Source organism: Rattus norvegicus, chromosome 1 (genome assembly GCF_021556685.1).
Source record: "Rattus norvegicus strain SHRSP/BbbUtx chromosome 1, alternate assembly SHRSP_T2T, whole genome shotgun sequence".
In the NCBI taxonomy this organism is placed as follows: Eukaryota; Metazoa; Chordata; class Mammalia; order Rodentia; family Muridae; genus Rattus; species Rattus norvegicus.
The window spans coordinates 271335781-271356586 of NC_141534.1; the positions used below are offsets into that span (position 1 = coordinate 271335781).

At 47.3% G+C, this 20806-nt stretch overlaps 1 protein-coding gene across 1 annotated transcript; it reads left to right on the top strand.

Moving 5' to 3' along the window:
* Positions 1-195: 195 nt before the first annotated feature.
* Positions 196-18883, top strand: Pnliprp2 (pancreatic lipase related protein 2). The gene is given in 12 exon segments (NM_057206.1): positions 196-361; positions 881-1035; positions 2234-2359; positions 2886-3020; positions 3982-4093; positions 5356-5475; positions 6736-6855; positions 9355-9473; positions 12510-12639; positions 15444-15555; positions 16769-16936; positions 18802-18883. Coding segments are annotated over 12 exon segments (1449 nt in total). The 5' UTR covers positions 196-273; the 3' UTR covers positions 18866-18883.
* The last annotated feature ends 1923 nt before the right edge of the window (positions 18884-20806 follow it).

Genomic DNA, 20806 nt, shown 5'->3' on the forward strand with positions numbered 1-20806 from the left:
CCAAGATCCTTGGGTGGTGCTACCTCAATCATTAAACTCTGGGAGGCCTCAGCTTCCGGTCCTGCCCACTGAGGGGGATAGCCCCATCTACACAGTCTCCGGTCCTGTCCACCACATTCAGCCCCACCTACACAGCCTCTCCACCCCACCCACCGGGGACAGCCCCATTTACACAGTACAGGCTGCTGGTCTTCTAGTTGTTCACATTCCGCAGTGCACTCTAGAATTAACTGCTTCTTTGAGTCTGGCCTCTGCTGGCCTCATCCTTATCCTATGCCTAGGGGTGTCAGTGGAAATCTGTTTCCATCTGTGCAGATGTTGCTCTGCTGGATCGTCAGTCTTCTGCTGGCCACTGTCGGAGGTGAGGATGCTGTCACCATTGCTCTAGAGGAAAGGTGATGGCCCGAGCTTGATCACGGAGACTGCGATGGCATGTGTGGGCTAGAGTTCGTAAGCATTAAGTAGTAAGTACTTCGTGCTTAATAAGAACTTAATGTTTAGTAGCAATTACTGCGTGCTAAGTAGTAAATACTCAATGTTAAGAGCCGTGTGACTTACGCTGAGCTGGCTGGAAGCTTCCTGTGCTATTTTTATCTCAGGTGAATGTGCCTTGAGTTTGCCTATGGGCAACGGTGCTTACTAAACATGCCATTGCAGGACCAACCTAGGGCTCTCAGGTTGGTAGTGTCTGAGGAAGAAACCTAGAAGTGTGCCAGATGCATCCAGTACCCAATAGCTCTTATAGGCACAGAAATCCAGGGAACTACAAGATGGCCCATGGCCAGGGTCCACTTGGAAAATTTTCCTGTGACAGATGACATTACTTCTTCCCAGGCCCTTATGCTTGTCCTCTTTGTGGTTTGTTTTTCCCCTCTTCCAGGGAAAGAGGTTTGCTATGGACACCTTGGCTGCTTTTCCAATGACAAGCCCTGGGCAGGGATGCTTCAGCGGCCTTTGAAGATATTCCCTTGGTCCCCAGAGGACATCGATACACGCTTTCTTCTGTACACAAATGAGAATCCAAATAACTACCAAGTAAGTGTTGGCATGGAGTGTCTGCATTGGATGACAAAGTCAGTATGAACCACACATTGGGGCCACGAAGTGGCTGCCTAGGGCACAATTGACACTTTGGAACGGTCCTCCTAATGGAGGGGGTTTACTTGACTCTAAGGTCCATAAGCCCTGAATATCTCAGAAAGTATACAAATAAAATACAGAAATGTACACGGGGACATTTATGGAGAAGTCCAGGCATAACCCAAGTAAGGCCCGGATCACCTTCTCTCAGGGCCATGGAGCAGTAGCATACGCAAAGCCTTCCTAAGATGATACAAGTCAGAAAATACAATTCAACACAAAGCATTTGAAAATATGAGGTCTCTGGGGCGATTCTCAGGACAGGCCTGCTGTTCCAGGTAGTCAGGTAACCAGCAAGGTTTTTTTTTAATGACAATGTTGCTCTGAGGTTAAGGAGCTCAAGCTTTGGTCCCGGTAGGTAGGTCTGTCTCTGGGTCTGAGTGCCTGGGGTTATCCACGCTGGGACTTAGTTCCTCCATCCTGGAAGCTGTGTAGACACAGTGGCCATTCCTGTCTTCCTTGTCCTATCTTTCCAGGGTTTGCTGGCAGAAGATTCCCAAGCAAACCCGTGGGCATATGGAAGTCATTCTGAAGCACCAGGCTCCCCAGAGCTGTTATGGCTTCTAACAAAGGATTTTCTACCTTCCTTATACCAGGAATCTCCTTAGCTGCCTGAGGAAGCCTAAAGGCCTTTCTCAGGAAAATATGCCCAAATAGACAAAATAAAATGCGATGGACCACAAAGAAAATCAGAGACTGAAAACACCCATCAGAATGTGGTAGCATAGTATTAAATAAGCTATTTTATTACCTCAATAGGGTCTGACCTCAAAACTCTCTCAGCAAAGCAGTGATGACATAACACTTTGAGCCACTTACAACAACTATTCCGTGGCATCAGAATTGAGGAACTGAGTCGCAGCCATTGCTAATCCCACTCTAGTCTGCTGCCTGGACCGTGCTTAACAGAAATACTTGATTTAGGTTCAAGGTTCATGAAGACAGGTGGTCATTGAACTCGGGCTTTCCCAATTCGCAGGACTCGGCTGCAGGGTTCTAGACCTGGGATCTCATTGGTCCCATTGGTCTGGCTATTGCAGGTTTGCAGATGGGCCAGGCCAACATTTCAATTCATCTTGTCTAATTTAACCAGAAAATCTCTGCCACCGAACCAGACACCATCAAGTTTTCCAACTTCCAACTGGACCGCAAGACGCGTTTCATCGTCCATGGATTCATAGACAAGGGAGAGGATGGCTGGTTGCTGGACATGTGCAAGGTTGCTATCCGTTCTTCTCACCCAAATCCCATACCCCATGCCCGGGACACAGGAAGGGAAATGTTCCTGCAGAGAAGGATTCTTCCTAAAATCCTTCTAAGAAAGCCTGCTTCTTGGGTCTCCATTACCACATTCTCCCTACTCACCATTGCTAGCCAGTAAGCTTCAGAGGTGGGGACTCCACACTCGGACTCAGGTAACATTAAAACAAGCATATTGCCCTCTTAAGCTCCACTAGCTCATGGCCGTGTTCTGTATCTGCTCTAGGAGCCACTGTCTGCGAGTGCACCAGAAGCCACGATTGTGAGCTTTTTAGCCTAGGGATTTGTTTGGACCTAGCTTTGAGCCCCGAGACTAGGAAAAGTCCCTCTCAAGCCTCAGTCTCCATATTTGTTAGTAAGACGATCATACCCCAAAGGTCAGCTGTGCCAGGAGGGAAGGAAACTGAAATGCTAGCAAGGACCAGGCACTCTGGAAGGTGAACCTGGCCTGTTTACAAAGTTTGTTCTCTCTTTCTCTGCCCTAGAAAATGTTTCAAGTGGAGAAAGTGAACTGTATTTGCGTCGATTGGAGGCGAGGATCCAGGACTGAATACACCCAAGCCTCCTACAACACTCGGGTCGTGGGCGCTGAGATTGCCTTCCTAGTGCAAGTGTTATCGGTAATGGCCAAGTCTGGGGCGGAGTCAGAGAGAGGGGTGTAGTTAGAGAGGGGTGGAGTCAGAGGGAGGAGCTAGGGAGGAGTGGAATTAGATTGAGGTAGAATCGGAGGGGTGGAGCTAGAAGTGGGCGTGGCCATGGAAGGGTGGGGTTATGGAGAGGGGTCGGGTTAGTGAGAGGGGTGAAGTTAGGGAGCCACACAGAGAAAGGCAGAGTTAAGAGGGGGGTGGTGTTAGGGGTGGAGTTAGAGAGGGGGAGGAGTTAGAGAGAGGGGCAGCATTAGAAGGGCACAGCTGTAGGGGTAGGGTGCACACATCTGGCACACAGACGTGGCTAGGGACCATAGTTCAGACAGGACTGGGGGCACAAGTCAAGGAAGCCAAGTTCTCAACTCCTTCCGAGGAAAAGCAATAAACTTTCTCCTCGCTGACTGTCTACAATGCCCTAGGTGTGGGCCTGAGAGCCTCGGTTTCCCCTTCTAACATAGCACCTTTCTTGCAAGCTGTTCTGGGAACTGATAGCAGACTGCGACGCCCAGCAGTTCTCTCTGTGAAGCTTTGGGCCTCACCTTTTCCCATATGGGATAGGGATGGGGTGGGGGATTTAACTCCTGGCTGCCTTTCTTCCCTGTTTTAAGTTCTGGAGGGTTCAAAGCTTCCCTTTCACTGTAAGCTAGTCTGTGAGATCAGGGCAGAGGCCTCCACTGCAACACCAGGTGGCAGCAGCAACCAGAGAGGTGGCCTGCAGTTAGCGTGGTGGCCACTGGCCAGCACTGTTGCTGCACGTAGGAGCAGGGAATGTTCCCCCAAGGACACGCAGCCTGCATTATCTCCTGGGCTATTTATTCCCCTGGAGTCTCCAGCTCCATCCTGCTTTCTTCCCTCTGGTAAGGGCCAGGCTCTGCTTCCCAATCTTCTTGTTTCCAAGTGGTTCCAGGGGACCTAACGCTCCCTCTTTCCACAGACAGAGATGGGGTACAGCCCAGAGAATGTTCATCTCATCGGCCACAGCCTGGGCGCACACGTGGTTGGGGAGGCAGGCAGGAGGCTGGAGGGCCATGTGGGCAGGATTACAGGTAGGAGTCCTAAGAGCCAGTCTGAGGTAAGAGGGCCCCCAGGAAGTAGGGAAAATGTATCCGTTTCCTCCTCCTCCTCCTCCTCCTCCTCCTCCTCCTCCTCCTCCTCCTCCTCCTCCTCCTCCTCCTCCTCCTGTTATTAGGTGATATCCTGACTCAAAGAGAATTGCCCTTGTTTCTTAATGCCTGTCAGAAAATCCATTGTCACAGGTAAAGACCTGTTTGTAAAACAAGAAAAAAAAATATAAACAGGTTCAGTTTCATGAATCCTAACTTCAGAGACATTACTGCTGTAATGTAGCAAAGATCTTTGTTTGCTTGTTTTTAAATGGCACGGCTTTTTTCTTTTTAACTTTATTAGTTCCACTTCTTGAATGTTTTAGCTCAGTTGGGCACAGCCAGAAAGAGACTTATCATTTAGGAAGTGCCTGGTGAATGGAGGAAATCATTAGGAACAGTCAATGCACATGTAAGCAGGCTCAAATAGCTATTTATATTGTGCAGTCAAACCAATATGTAGCCTTGCCTCTCTCTGGGAGGTGGCTTCAGGGATGGAAATGGGACTTCTAGTCCTGTAGATGTTTTCAGTTTGCAGGGGCCTATCTGTCCCATCCGTCCAAGGGATTTTCATAAGCTTGAATGACAGATGGTCTATTCTCACCCTCTGGATGAGGGTAGACGGACAGAGCCTTCACACTCTTCTCCTCCCTGGCTCCTTTTGAAAAATGATGGGTACAGCCTCTGCTTTAGGAAATGCACATACCAGTCCAGAATGCAGATGACTAAATAGACAAGATTCAAAGCAGAATTTATGAGCACAAAACAACGCCGTGCTCAGGACAGCCTGAGAAAGGAGAAACTGAGTTGTCGCAAGGAGGTGGTATTTGAGGCTGGGCTTAGTGAAGGAGGAGTTGGATAAAGGGAGAATGTGCTCCAGGGTCAGGAGGCTGAGGTACACAGTTCAGGGAAAGATGTGGAGGAGGTGTGGGTCTCGGGGACCCGGGAGCAACTGAGTGAGGCCACAGAGCTTGTGATCTCTGTGTGAGGAAAATTGGGATGGGGGAATGAGAGGTGACGCTAGGGATTTCTGAGCATTCTCTGTTTCCTGCCTCCATCTTGACTTCTAGTCCAGGAACTGTAGCTTCTCAGAACAGCAACCTCTAGGGAATGCAGATCTTCACCCAGCACACCTCACCTCAGTTTGACACTTAGACCTTGTCTTTCTCAGGCTACGATTTTTCTACCTCTATTCTACCTTTCAGGGCTGGACCCTGCAGAGCCCTGTTTCCAAGGCCTGCCAGAGGAAGTTCGGTTGGACCCATCGGATGCCATGTTTGTAGACGTGATCCACACAGATAGTGCTCCCATAATTCCCTATCTAGGTGAGCTCCTCATGACCTGTGACGGATGGCATTGTGCCCAAGTGACACCCCCCAGAGACACACAGCTGCAGAGGGACTGTTAAATATGGTTAACTGCAGAGCATAGCTTCAGGAGGCTAAGGCTCCTCAAGGCCTGTGTCCCTCCCTGGGTCCACAGGAACAGATGTTTTCACTTGACCAGACTGAAAGTTTTTATACTTAATTCTCTATTTTAAAGAGTCGCCAAAGCTTTGGTGACAGTTGTCCTATAGTTGGTTCCAGTTGGAACTACACCTTTTTGCTTAATTCTCCTAAAAGAAGTCCTGTGTATTGTATAACCACGAAAGAAATGTGTACCTATAGGGTATGTTTTAATGATAAAAAGATGATGGCAAAGGATCATTTACTGGATACTTAACATGTGCTGCACTGAACATTTTGCACATAAAAGCTTATCATGGGACACCCTAAAAGGGAAACTGTCCCCCACCTCACAGCTGAGGAGACTCTAAGACCAAATAATTCAGCAAGATCATGAAGTTGGTCAGTGGAACCCAGGTTTTGATCGCAGGTCTATGCACCACAAAAATTAAGGCACCTCCCCATTTGCCTATTACTCCCCAAGTAACCTCTGTGGGTCTCACTATAGCAACACAGCCTCGAAGGTCTGAAGCGTAGCTCGGTTTTAGAGAACTTCTGTCGTACGCTCACCATATCACAATTTTTAAAATCTACAGTGCAGGGGGGCTTACTTAGTGATTGAAAGCACATAGCACACTCAAAGAGGACCCCGGTCTGGTTCCTAGCACCCATGATGGGCAGCTCACAATGCTCCACAAACTCCACCTGCGGGGAGTACATGCAGTCATATGCATGCACGCATGTACATCCTCAGCATAGGTATAATGTAAATTTATATAACGCAGAAACCAAGCACTTAAAAAAATAAATATCATGCAAATGCTACCATATACATGCCTACTGGTGCCTTATGATCTTAGATTTACCAATATCATCCAGGGCCTCTCCAAGACAGACAGATAGGCACATATACAAATAGATATATCCACGCTCACCCAAACCTCGCCTACCTCCTTCCCCACTCACTTCCCGGGGTGGTTCTTCTCCTTTGTCCTGCCCATTGCCCATTTCAGAACTCTCTGCGGAAAGAGCTGGTGTGGCTAAGGGGGGAAGTGCCAAGGAGCCTTGTGCTGCTGCTCAAATGGACTGACATGTCACTGAGACCAGGATGTAATGTTGGGACTGCTTCAAACATTTCAGGTTTTGGAATGAGCCAAAAGGTCGGACATCTGGATTTCTTCCCCAATGGAGGGAAGGAAATGCCAGGATGTCAGAAAAACATCCTTTCCACCATTGTTGATATCAACGGGATATGGGAAGGTATGTATATGAGATAAATGATGTGGCACCTTCCCAGTTGGGATGGAGGCAGAATGTGGGAGAGTCTGGCCACTGAAATCATGGACTTGCCGCCTTCTGCTGTCTCGATCTGAGCCAGGCTTTTCACAATGCTCTAAGATACTTTCTATGTTTCATACAAGCAGGCACTGGGTACCTGGAGGGATACATACTTGTCCAAGGCTACCCTATATATAAGCCTAGCTTCTTACTGAAGGGCTCTCAGTTGTCAGGATGCCAGGACAGGGGCTGGATGGGGGGAGGAGCAAACACCCAGCTCTGGTTTTGCCTTCAACATGTTCTCAGCATCTGCTCCTTGAAGAACTGCAGAACTCCACAGGATGTGGGGGCTCTACCTTTCTTGCTATTGACTATGCCAGGCTGGCTGGAAGAAGATGCACTCTGAGGTTTTCCAGGAAGCCTTGGAAGGCCGGCGACTGTGTGACTTCCTGGAGTCTGTGTGTGACTTTGTTCATCCATAGAGCAAGACTTCCACTTGAGCGACATCCCGGAGACATTGATATGCCTGCCCCTTGTTCTCCAGCTTGCAGTTACTCTTTGTCCCTCTCCTGAGACCAGGCTTCGAATTCTTTCTGAGAGAGGGGGCTTTGGGTCAGTAAACCATTTGTCAACATTTTTCTTAAATTGGAAACTCCATGTGGCTGGGGACTTAATGAACACCCCATTACCCCAGGGCCTGGCCCTGTCCTGAAGAAAGCACCAAGCACACGCTGTTGAGTGGTTTGTTGTGGTCTTTAACTGTCCTGTGTGCTTCATGTCTGCAAGAAGCATGGAGAAAGCAACAGCCAGCCTTAATGACAAACAGAGCTTTTGACCGCTTGGCCCCTTACCAGGTACCTCATTGGGGACTGGCTGTTCTCCCCCTAAAAAAGCCTGAGTCGTGATAACAGCCGCCCCCTCCCAGAAGTGACAAGCAAGGCACACACAATAGCAGAGAACCCGGATTAATTAAAGAGGCAATTTAGAGTGAACCGGCCCATGAGCACCGGGAGTGTGTTTCTATTGTGTGTCACACAAGTCACGCAGCCGCTGGGCACAGGGAACAATTGAACGCACTTTGTCCTTTATTATGGGATCCCTGAGCAGCAATTTTGGATCAAAGAAACAATTAAGTTTAAAGCAGGCTCTGTTGTCTACTGAGGGCACTGGGGTGAGCCCTGACCTGGAGGCTGGGCTGTGAACACAGCAGGGCAGGGCTAGGAGCCCAGGGAGCAAAGCTACCCCACCTGTAAAGGGAACAGGTCCTTTCTTGATGAGTGGCCCCCAAGAATGATCTTTGTAGATTTCTCCATGGGAAGTTTTACATCAAGTAACTAGAGAAGTGAAAAATGATTTCCACAAACAAGTCATCTTTGGGTTAAAGTAGAATCTGGTGGTACACTGGAATCCCCCAGCAGACAGGAGTTGTTACACAGCCATAACAGTGAGACCCAAGATAGTTGGTCCCCAGGAAGGGCTGTATATCCACATGGCTGCCCTGCTAAGAATACTGACAATAAGTCAGCTCACGCTCAGTACAGACTCAACCATTATAGACCTAACAGCATGCACCAGTCATGGTTGTCTGAACCCAAAGGTGCAGAAACCACAGATAATGATCACAGCCCCTCTCTCTCTCTCTCTCTCTCTCTCTCTCTCTCTCTCTCTCTCTCTCTCTCCATGTATATCTATGTGGGTATTGTTTTAAAAGCTATTGCTTTCTCTTTAAAAATTTTTTTTTCTTCAGTTCAATGGTTTGCTGCTAGCATTCACTTCTGTATTTGCCATGCTCTGACAGAGCCTCTCAGGAGACAGCTATAGCAGGCTCCTGTCAGCATGCACTTCTTGGCTTCATCAATATTATCTAGTTTTGGTGGCTGTATATAAATGGGGTGTATATCCAGGTGGAGCAGGCTCTGAATGGCTGTTCCTTCAGTCTCTGCTCCAAACCTTGTCTCTATATCCCCTCCTATGAATATTTTTGTTCCCTCTTTCAAGAAGGACTGAAGCATCTACACTTTGGTCATCTTTCTTCTTGAGGTTAATGTGGTCTGTGAGATATGTTTCTTTTTCAATGTCTAAATTATCAGTTTTTTTAAAAAAATAAGTAAATTTATCATTTAAAAAAGTTTTTTTAAATTGATTGTTCTCTTCTCTCTTTCTATGTGTGTGTAAACTAGTCGGTGTCTGTTTCTCTTTCTGTGTTCTCTCTCTCTCTCTCTCTCTCTCTCTCTCTCTCTCTCTCTCTCTCTCCCTCCCTCCCTCCCTCCCTCCCTCCCTTGGTTCCCCCATCCTCCAGCCCTTTCATGTTTGTTATATATATGTTACATGCATTCAACAAGCATGCTTGCCAGGATTTGTGAGCCTTCAGCCGTTCCCTGGCCAGAGGCCTGAGGTGTGGAGGCTGCTCCTTACTCACTCAGAATGGTTGACCTGAAGGTGAAGGCCCTTCTCTCACTCCTGTGGCCTTGGCTTTCTCAGGAACTCAAAACTTTGTAGCCTGCAACCACCTGCGGAGCTACAAGTACTACGCCAGCAGCATCCTCAACCCCGACGGCTTCCTGGGGTACCCTTGCTCTTCCTATGAGAAGTTCCAGCAGGTAGGTCACTGTCTCTGTGACATAGAACATAATGAAAAGGTTCATGAGACCCTTCAGGCATGAAACGGGGCTGGCAGGTCAGGGCTGTAGGGTAGGGGGATATGTAGAAGTTGCCAAAGCCACATTCCTCCAGGAGGGGAGTGGACTGGGGTGGAGACCATATTGCTGACTGACCTCCTCAGGGTCTCCAGCTTTTCATTTAGGACAATTCCCAGCCTAGGGGAAGGTTGAAATAGGTGCACAGAAGTAAGTGCCCGTTACACCTGTCACTCACGTGGACCAGTGGCTAAGGTTTCCCACACAAGCATGTCTGTGTGTTTGTGTGTGAACGTGGAACAGAGATAAGAGGCGCTGTTCTCTGTATCATCTCCAAGGACAAGAACAGCCTTCTATGAAGGGCACTTAAGAAATCCATCTCTTACACACTAGCATTTTAAATGTGTAAGCCGTGTGGACAAAACCCCATTTTTCTAAAGTTTGCTAGAACTGCACTGGCCTGCCACCGTCATTCCTTCCTAACTTCCTTCTCCTATCCCTCCCTTCTTCCTGCTTCTCCTTCCATCTTCCCTCCTCTCTTCCTTCCCTCCTTCCTCTCTTTCCTTCCCTCCCCCTCTGTCTCTCCTTCCCTCCTCCTTTCTGTCTTTCCTTTCTTCCTGTCTCTCCTTCCCTCCTCCCTCTGTCTCTCCTTCCCTCCTCCCTCTGTCTCTCCTTCCCTCCCCCTCTGTCTCTCCTTCCCTCCTTCCTCTATTTCCTTCCCTCCCCCTGTCTCTCCTTCCCTCCCCCTCTGTCTCTCCTTCCCTCCTTCCTCTCTTTCCTTCCCTCCCCCTCTGTCTCTCCTTCCCTCCTTCCTCTCTTTCCTTTCCTCCCCCTCTGTCTCTCCTTCCCTCCCCCTCTGTCTCTCCTTCCCTCCTTCCTCTCTTTCCTTCCCTCCCCCTCTGTCTCTCCTTCCCTCCTTCCTCTCTTTCCTTCCCTCCCCCTCTGTCTCTCCTTCCCTCCCCCTCTGTCTCTCCTTCCCTCCTTCCTCTCTTTCCTTCCCTCCCCCTCTGTCTCTCCTTCCCTCCCCCTCTGTCTCTCCTTCCCTCCCCCTCTGTCTCTCCTTCCCTCCCCCTCTGTCTCTCCTTCCCTCCTTCCTCTCTTTCCTTCCCTCCCCCTCTGTCTCTCCTTCCCTCCTCCTTTCTGTCTTTCCTTTCCTCCTGTCTCTCCTCCCCCTCCCCCCCACCCCTGCTTCTGCATTGCATTTATTGCCTCTTTCTTCTATAACACAGAGCAGTTCAGCATTTTTCCTTAGTCTTCCAGGACACAGATAGTTCTGAGGTTTCTAGGACGTTTGATAGACTGCCCCACGGACTGAAGCTGTTGGTTTCTTTCCGATTTGGTGGCTGACATAGGGCCCTTCTCAGCAGGTCACAACCTGGGACATCCATTCACCAACACCTTCTTGGTATTTGATGACTGATGTTGGATTATTCAGTTGAGGTTATGTCTGACAGATCTCTCTGTTTTAAAAGCACTAACTCATTCTAAATAACCTTTTAGGGGACTGACTCTGTTTTCAGTAGTAAACTCAGCAAAAAAAAATTGAGTTTTTGATGATGCTCTTCACCGAAATCACTTACTACATCAAGAATAGCAAAAACTCTCGATTTTAAAATATCTTTGTCAAGGAAAAACTACATTTAAATTTACTTTTTTTCAAAACTAATTTTGCCCTTAACATCATGAGATGTATCTGGGTTGAAAGAACCTCCTCCTCTCTGATCATCACAGTCTGGGGTCACACAGTAAGTAGCCTTGCCTGCCCTGGTTGGGAGACTGGGCAGTCCCTTGGCTCCCAACATCTGACTCTTTGCAAGTCTCACACCATGTATTTGTGGTGAGGTGTAGGGTCAGAGAACAGAGGACCATGATATCCTGCTACAGAGTGCTCACCTGATTAAAAGGACCAGTGAGTGAACGGCCATCTAAGGAGGGCTGGGTGGGATCAACCAGGGTGGTAAAATCATTCATAGTAAAAGCAAATGGTTAAGGATCCTTGTCTCTTCCCTCCCTCCTCCTTCTCTCCTCCTTCCTTCCTCTCTCCCTCTCTCCCTCCCTCCTCCCTCCTTCCCTCCCTTCCTGTCTATCTGTCTGTCATTGATCCACTGATCTATTGATTTAGCTTTTATCTATTATCTATTTATATTTCTATTTCTCTCCATCCTTCTACTTACCCTTCTCTCGTTTCATTCTCCTGGTGGCTCACTTATTTTACTAGCTCAAACATGCATGCATACACGCACACACACATCTCCCTGGGCCCATGACTATGCATTCATTCTCAGAATTATACAAAGGATCATTCCTAAACATGCAGAACACCCAACAATGTACCTTGAAAACTTATAGTTGGGAAACAAATCATATAGGAAAGGGGATTGTAAAATGATGTCTCTAGGGAGAAGACAGTTGGAAAGACAAGTTATTTCAAAAAGAGAGGAAAGTGAGGATCTGGGCCAGGTGTGGTGGTGCATTTTAATCCCTGTACTGAGGCAGAGGCAGAGGCAGAGGCAGAGGCAGAGGCAGAGGCAGAGGCAGAGGCAGAGGCAGAGAGGCAGAGAGGCAGAGAGGCAGAGAGGCAGAGAGGCAGAGAGGCAGAGAGGCAGAGAGGCAGAGAGGCAGAGAGGCAGAGAGGCAGAGAGGCAGAGAGGCAGAGAGGCAGAGAGGCAGAGAGGCAGAGAGGCAGAGAGGCAGAGAGGCAGAGAGGCAGAGGCAGAGGCAGAGGCAGGGGCAGGCTGATCTCTGAGTCTCAGGAGAGCCTGGTCTACACAATGAGTTCCAGGACAGTCAGGGCAAATAAAGAGACCCTGTCTCAAACAAAGAAAGAAAAAGAATTAAAGGAAGGAAAGAAGGAGGGAGGGAGGGAGAGAGGGAGGGAGAGGGGGTAGAGAGGGAAGGAGGGAGGAAAGGAGGGAGGGAGAGAGGGAGGGAGGGAGAGGGGGTAGGAAGAGAGGGACCTGGGGCAAGGTCTCCAACTAAGAAATGATTTCTTTGCACTAGAATGACTGCTTCCCTTGTCCAGAAGAAGGGTGTCCCAAAATGGGGCACTATGCTGATCAATTTGAGGGGAAAACCGCTACTGTGGAACAAACCGTTTATCTGAATACAGGAGATAGTGGTAACTTTACTCGTAAGTTTCCATTTTACTTACAATTTTCTTAAAATAATTTTAAAAGGCACATGAGCTCCGCTGGTTAGTCCCCTTGGAGTTAACTGACAAAAACTCAACCGGCAGTGCCACAAGCTGTAGTGTAAGGGTGGCAGAACAGCACGCCCTTTGGGGTGTAATGCCTGTGAAACCTGAGGAAAAGAGAGTCGGTGAATTACACGTTCACCTCATGACAGGGAGGATATGCATGTTATTTCCAGAAGAAAGCAACAGAAGAAATGGGACTGTAAATCAGAATATTATCACAGATGACTGCCTGACATCTAACTCACATGCATACACAAAGACACACACAAGCACACAGGCACTCACAAACACAGACACACACATACATATGGGTACACACACAGAGATACACACACATGCACGTAGACACACACAGACACACATACTCACACATGAACACACACACACAGACATACACAAAGACACACACAAGCACACAGGCATATACACAAACACACATGCACACACAAACACAGACACACACGTACATATGGGTACACACACAGATACATATGCACACACGCAGACATACACAGAGACATGTGAGCATACAGGTATACACACATGTACACACAAACACAGACACACACATACATATAGGTACACACACAGAGAGATACACACACATGCACGCAGACACACACAGACACACATACTCACACATGCACACACAGATATACACAGACAGGCAAGCACACAGGCACACACACACACACACACACACACAAACACAGATACACACAGAGACATACACACAGATATGCCCAAACACATGTATGTACATGTGTGCGCACACATACAAGCAAACATGTATGTGTGCACGCACACACACACACACACACGCACACAGATCACTATTAAGCTACAACCTGTTCTTTCTTGTTCTTTGCCAAGAACACATTAATATCAACGTTATAAGATAAACATTCCAATTTTCAGAAGTCCCAAAATCTTTAAAAAGTAAAACACTTACAAATTCAGTCTCTTTAAAATAGCTGGTCTCTTTTTAAAATTGAAAGTCCTTTGAAATTAAGTCTCTCAACTGTGGGTCCCTGTAAAATAAAAAATAAACACTTCCTTATTTCAAGAGGGAAGAACCAGGGCACAGTCACAATCTGACAAACAAAACCAAACTCTGATAGAATAAGAACTCAGTGTCCAATTATCTGGGATTTATTCACAATTTTTATACTCCTCCAAGGGGCTTGGGTCAATTCTCAGCCTCCCTCCTCTGCAACATGCAGTTTGTCTTCTAGACTCTGACTGGTACCGCTCCATGGCCGCTGCTGTTCTTGGCAGTCCTCCCATGGTACTGGAATCTCCAAAATTCTGGGATCTTCTACAGCAAGTAGGCTACACTTTCACTCACAGCTTCTCACACACAGGCTCTCTTCCTGCTGCAGAGCCTCAGCTTCCTCCATGGCCCCTTCAGATCTGGGGCTTCCCCTGCTACTCTGGCTATGCCTTCCCGAATGGCTTCTCCCAGTAACAAGCCTTAGCTGCTCTCCATGACTCCTTCATGCCTTCAAAACCAGTACCACCTGGGAGACTGTTACACTACCAGTTCTTCTGCCTGCATGAGGTAGAGCCTTGGCTGCCTCTGGAACACAGCTTGTGTTCAGACTGACTTAGGAGAAATACTTCCGACAAGATTTCACCTCAGTGATGCTGGTCTCTTAGGCATTACTGATTTCTCAGCACCAGCTGACCAGCATCAACACCCCAGTAAATCAAAGGTGTGACTTCAGTGATTCTGGACCCTTGTTAATCAGAGCTGATTCTCCAGCCCCAGCTAACCAGAACCACAGTGAATGGTCACAAGGGGGTCATTACAAGCTCTCAAATTCCCCTCTGAAGCTTCCTGAGCCTGGCCCCATTATCTGGCTGTTCTTGTCTTCAAAGCTCCTACAGAACATCTCCTAGAGCTCTCAACACTCAACAGCTCTTCTAGCCCAAAGTTTCAAATTCCTCCCCAACACAATCCCCCCCACATGGTCAACAGCCAATACCCCCACTATCCTGGTACCAATTTCTGTCCTAGTTAGGAGTTTCTATTGCTGTGATGTAACACTATGACCAAAAGCAAGTTGGGGAGGAAAGGATTTATTTGGCTCACACTTCTGTATCACTGTATATCATTGAAGGAAGTCAGGGCACAAACTCGAGCAGGGCAGGAACCTGGAGGCAAGAGCTGATGCAGAGGCCATGGAGGGTGCTGCTTGCTGGCTTACTCCTCATGGCTTGCTCAGCCTGCTCTTTTATAGAACCAAGTACCTCCAGTCCAGGGATGGCGCCACCCATAATGCACTTAGCCTTCTCCCATCAATCTCTAATTAAGAAACTGTTCTATACACTTGCTGACAGCCCAATCTTATGGCGGCACTTCTTCAATTGAGGTTCATTCCTCTCGGATAACTCTAACTTGTGTCATGTTGACAAAAAACTAGCCATCACAAACAGTTAGGACCTCAACATACGAATTGGGACGGAGGAGGGGAAACCCTCCCGTGTCTGTCAGATACAACTTTCATCCATCATGACAGACACTGCGCTGTGCTCAGCTGTCACATTTTCTGTCCCCTCAGTCTCCTCACCTTCCCAGAATCTGAATCATGGGTCAACTCCGTGGAAGAACATAACTCCGTCCCTGTCAACTCTTACCCTAGGGGAAGTCAATCTTAGAAAAGTAGCACTTCCAGTTGAGTCTTTTCCTTTTCAACAGTATGAGTCTTTTGAAACAATATTACTTCTTGGCACAGGTTGGAGATACAAAGTATCAGTCACACTGTCAGGAGCAAAGAAACTGAGTGGGTACATCTTGGTTGCTCTGTACGGAAATAATGGAAACTCAAAGCAGTATGAAATTTTCAAGTAAGTTTTGTAGTAAATGCAATGGCTAAACTTCCCATAAGAGGTAACTCCTGGGGTTGGGGATTTAGCTCAGCGGTAGAGCACTTGCCTAGCAAGCGCAAGGCCCTGGGTTTGGTCCCCAGCTCCGAAAAAAAAAAGAAAAAAAAAAGAGGTGACTCCTAACAACTTGGTTATCCACCACTTTACAAATTTACTCAATAGAACATAGTCCCAAACTGTCTGAGCTGGAAGGAAATTGCCATGTCTAATCCAATCACACCATTTTATATATGAGAACAATGAGGCTCTGTGAGAGATATCATGGTTTACAATGTATCACATGGTGGTTGCTTTTGTCAGCCACAAGACACAGGCGTGTGTGTGTGTGTGTGTGTGTGTGTGTGTGTGTGTGTGTGTGTGTGTATTGTGTGTGTGTGTGTATTGTATTGTGTGTGTGTGTGTGTGTGTGTGTGTATCTATGTCTATGTGTGACATGATACTTGGAGCTGGACCCATGGGCCTTTGGCAAGCTGGGCAAATACTTCACAACTGAGCCTTAGCTCCAACCCTCCTCTTAGGGTTTCTGTTTAGTTTGTGTGTTTGTTTTGAGATAAGATCTCACTAAGTTGCCCAGGCTGGCCTTGAACTGGCAATACTTCTGCCTCAGCCTTGTAAACAGCTGGAATCTAAACTTGGTCTAGCTTGGTTTTCATTTCCCCCCTGAGCAAGGCTCATCCACAGGACAACCCACTTTGCCTCACTCTTCCCAGTAGATAGAGAGGTGGACGTGAAGCCTGGGGCCCAGAGGTCATTACAGTCATAGTATCAGGCTCTAGCTTATGCTAGATAAATGAAAAGCTTGGTAGGTGTGTGTTGAGTGAATATATAGCTTAGATGGTAAAAATTACATTCTTCTTTTCCACTAACTTTTGTGGTTCCACACATGCTTAATTTATTTGTCAACTTCTGGAGTTACTTGTGTGATGTTATCTGTGTTTGCCAAGTTCCATGCCTCTTTCAACCAAAGACACTGCTTCAATTCGTCCTGTAGCAAACTTAGAGTTCCCAACCACTCCAAATGTTCTCCAGAAATGTGTTTGCTTGTGAAGTCCCTGGATATGTTTGGAGACCCTCCAGGTGTTACAGAAACCAGTACCCGCTTCATTTGGAGAAACGATAGGTGAATGCCATCCTATGCACGCACCCAGCTGACATGATACTCCTATGTAATCAGAGGATCCCTCAAACCGGAAGCAAGGCATGTTCGTGACATTGATGTGGACATCAATGTTGGAGAAATCCAGAAGGTTAAGTTCCTCTGGAACAACAAGGTGATAAATCTCTTCCGGCCCACTCTGGGAGCTTCGCAGATCACAGTGCAAAGTGGTGTAGACGGGAAAGAGTACGTATCTGACATTCCAAGTCTGGTTTCATTTATGCTCCTCCCAGCCTATGCATCCTCCCATCCTTCCAATCCCTCGCCCGCCCATCCGAACATTCTCTGTCACTTACCACGCATGGGTCTTTGCTGCTTTGTGAGTTCTTCTTTTTTCCACCCTTTCCCATCCTTTTTCTACCCTTTCAGCCCCTTTACTCTAGATCAGAGAGGAAAAAAGGCTAGAAAGGAAAGGGGGTGATATCATCTTTAGACTACTTCCTGCTGATTAGGGACATTGAGTTCCTTAGGGCAAGTTTGATCTTTGCCATCAGAATATCTAATTTCTTCTTTCTTCTTTGTGTATGACGACGTAACAAACAGCAACCAACAACCCACCCTATCTGGGACTCTAGCATGCATGCATGTATGTATGTATGTGTATATACATATATATATGTACATATATATGTGTATACTACACACATATATATATATATATATATATATATATATATATATGTACACTCTGAAAAGTCCCCACAATAACAGAAACTATCTTCCCCCAGCAAAATCACGTACTTGCTAGAGCACAAGGCCAATCACAGTCAGCTGTGGTCAGTCTGAAGCAGCCCGTTATTGCACATTTGGGATTAAAACAAAACCATATTCCTATGTCTGTATTTTTTTTTAAAGAAGCCAAAATTCTCACGACAGCTTCCTCTTCCATCCGCCAAGTCATCTGTCTCCCCATCCTTCATGTCATGGAGATATTAGTTCATCTTCCCTTTTGCTCATTAAATACCCAGCTTCCCTCTTGCCTCTCCGCTGAGCCATCTGACTTACTGAGAAGACTGAGTATCCTTTCCCTTAGACAATATTCAGCAAGGCAAGGGCAAAGACAAGAGACCAGAAAATCTAGGAAAACTGTGATGGAATTAGTTTCGGTGTGCAGTTTTTAGTATAAATTTTTTTTCTTTCCAGACCTTTGCCAGGGGAGGGACAGAGACATGAGCTCACCCTCAGGAAAAGGAATCTTCCTTAGGGTTGTGATAGAACCTGGTGTTCTAGTTTCTGTTCTGTTGCTGAGCTAAAACACTCTAACCAAAAGCATCAAGGTCATGGCGGGAGGGGAGTATTTTTGCTCTGGACTCCAAGTCACAGTCCATCAATGAAGGGAGTCCAGGCTGGAACGTGAAGGAACATCCTCTTGCTGATCCAAACAGCATTCTCTGACCAAGGAACTCTCTCACTTCCTAGCCAAATGGAGTATGTTGTGCTAGGTGGCTCATAGCCAGCTTTCTCACACAGTTCAGGACCATCTGTCTAGGGAATGGTGCTGCCCACAGTGGGCTGGGCCCTCCTGTATCAATTAGCAATCAAGACAATGTCCCATACTTGCCCACAAACCAATCTTATCTGAGTAATTCCTCCATTGAGGCAGTCCTCTAAGATGACTCGAGGGTGTATCGAATTGGCGGTTAAAGATAACCAGGAAACCTACTTATTTCAAAATATAGAAAGAAAAAAAGAACTCCTCAAAAGATAATAATCAGAAAGACAATGAGGCATTGTAGCCTGAAGAAAATATAGACCTCAAAGGGAACACCCTTTCTGTGTCAGTAGCAGGGCTGCTGGAGGCTTCTGTGAGACCAAAGGAATAGGAAACCTTGAGTTACAAACACTGGTTTGAAGTGTTTGGTCCACTTTCAACATTTGAACAGCCCTCAAGAAGAATGGATTTGGGTTAGTTTTTAGTGGGAATCAGTTGTGTTCCTGACTGGGGTCCCAGAGTGTTTCAGGCTGAAGCAAACCTTGGAGCTGACTGCTGTCTTACAGTCTCATCAAAGAGGTGAACCCTCTGACGAACCCGCCTGCTGCTTTTTCCACAGGTACAACTTCTGTAGCAGCGACACTGTGCGTGAAGACGTCTTACAGTCGCTTTATCCTTGTTAAAGATGTGCCCGTGACTCTCCCCATAATAAACATTCCTGATGCACTTGGTCTGAGGTTGGGGTGTAGTGTGCCGTTCTCCATGTAGTGGGGTCACGTTTCGAAAGATGCCTGGTTCAAAGAGCAAGGTAACAAAGATAATAATACCTGAGACTTCCCACACACGCCCCTGTCATATCTCTGCACTTCAGGGCATGCTGTGCATCTTGTGCTCATATAATTGTGAGGTGTTTTGGGGTTAAAATAGCTCATGATGTGAAAGAAGAGAAAGGGTCTTTAAAAGCAAGTTAACAAAGGTGAAAAACACTGAGTACAGTTCCTTCTGGGTTTGTGGCAAATTCTCCCCCTCCTTAACTACAAATTCCTAGGTTATCTCTCTCTCTCTCTCTCTCTCTCTCTCTCTCTCTCTCTCTCTCTCTCTCTCTCTCTCTTTCTCTCTGTGTGTGTGTGCGCGCTGTGCAGGTATGCATGCACATTCTAGAGTTACAAATGGCTAGGAGCTGTCCAGTATGGGTACTAGGAACCAAACTCTGGTCCTGTGTGAGAGCAGTACCTGCTCCTGCTCCTAACCACTGAGCTATCTCTCCAGCCCCTACAGATCTTAACACTAGAAATAAAGCTTTGTAGTGGTTTCCCAGCTGGCACTGCACCACGTGACTCCTCCGTGCTCCACAGTTGCACCTTGCACACAGGGCAGCAGTTAGGATTAAGTAAATGTGGCATGCGTGAAAATCACATACCACAGTGTCTGGCACATAAACGGCAGCCAATCCATGAGGCGAGAGGTGCCGGTCAACATGATTTTTATTTCAAAGTAACAGAGACTCAAAGGCAAGTGGGTAACACAAGTCACAGTCGCAGAGAAGGTTGTGAAGTATGCACAACCGAGGCCCACTGTTCAGATAACGAAACCAGAAGAGACCAACAGAGGAAGATGATAATGGGTGTAAGTGAGCAGCTAGCCCGGGGAGAGGCTGCTCTAGTCGGTTACTAGTGAAACAAGAGGTAACAATGGCAAAATGCCCGATGCTGGCAGCGCACAGAGGAAAAAGCTTCTTTCTCATTCCTCTCAGTTCTGGTAGCTGGCGAGTCTAAATGGCAAGCACAACATGGCGGACAAGTGGGTGTGTGCAGAAACAAGAGAGAAGCAGAAGGTCTACTGACCTCATGGCAGTCTGTCCTCATGAGAAACCCGTTCCTAAGACCTGACTCACATTAGCCTCTTCCAACAGGTGGCCTCCTGATGTTATCCTCTTCCCAAAGGCCTCAGCTCATAAGGACCTGCAACGCCCAGTGTGTGTGTGTGTGTGTGTGTGTGTGTGTGTGTGTGTGTGTGTGTGTGAGATGGGGTGGGGTGGGGTGGGGTGGGGTGGGGGGAGGTCCACATGTGACCACATCCCAAGCACATCAGGGGAAAGTACAATACACACTGGAGATTCCACCTCACTTGAGGAATCAAACCAGAGGAATGCAGATAAGACCAGAACGATAGTTCGCTCAACTTATTATACAAAACTTAACCTTTTCAAACAAAAGTAAACTGAGATCCATGAGCACCAAAATAAGTAGAGCCCCCCCACCCCGCGCGCACCGTGGGGAGAACACAAGTGGTACTGAGGCACTGCCATGGAGACCCGCTTTGTGTATTTCACTCATGAAATATTACTGCCCACCACCCAGGCTATTTGAAATATCACGACAGCCGAGAAAGCCACTTAGAACCCCCCCACAAGAGGCCAGAAAATATCTTATCTATTTTCATTACAAAAGAGGTTGAGATAAAGGTGATAAAGGGGTGGTTTCGGATAACTCCAGGTGGCTGTCAGTATGGTTTCTTAGTAAACCTTAGTAGATCTGACTGCTTGAGTTAGGTTGGGATTTTTAGTGGGACAGGATGCGCCCGACCCTGAAGATACCTGATGCCCCAGGGAAGGGGAATTCGGG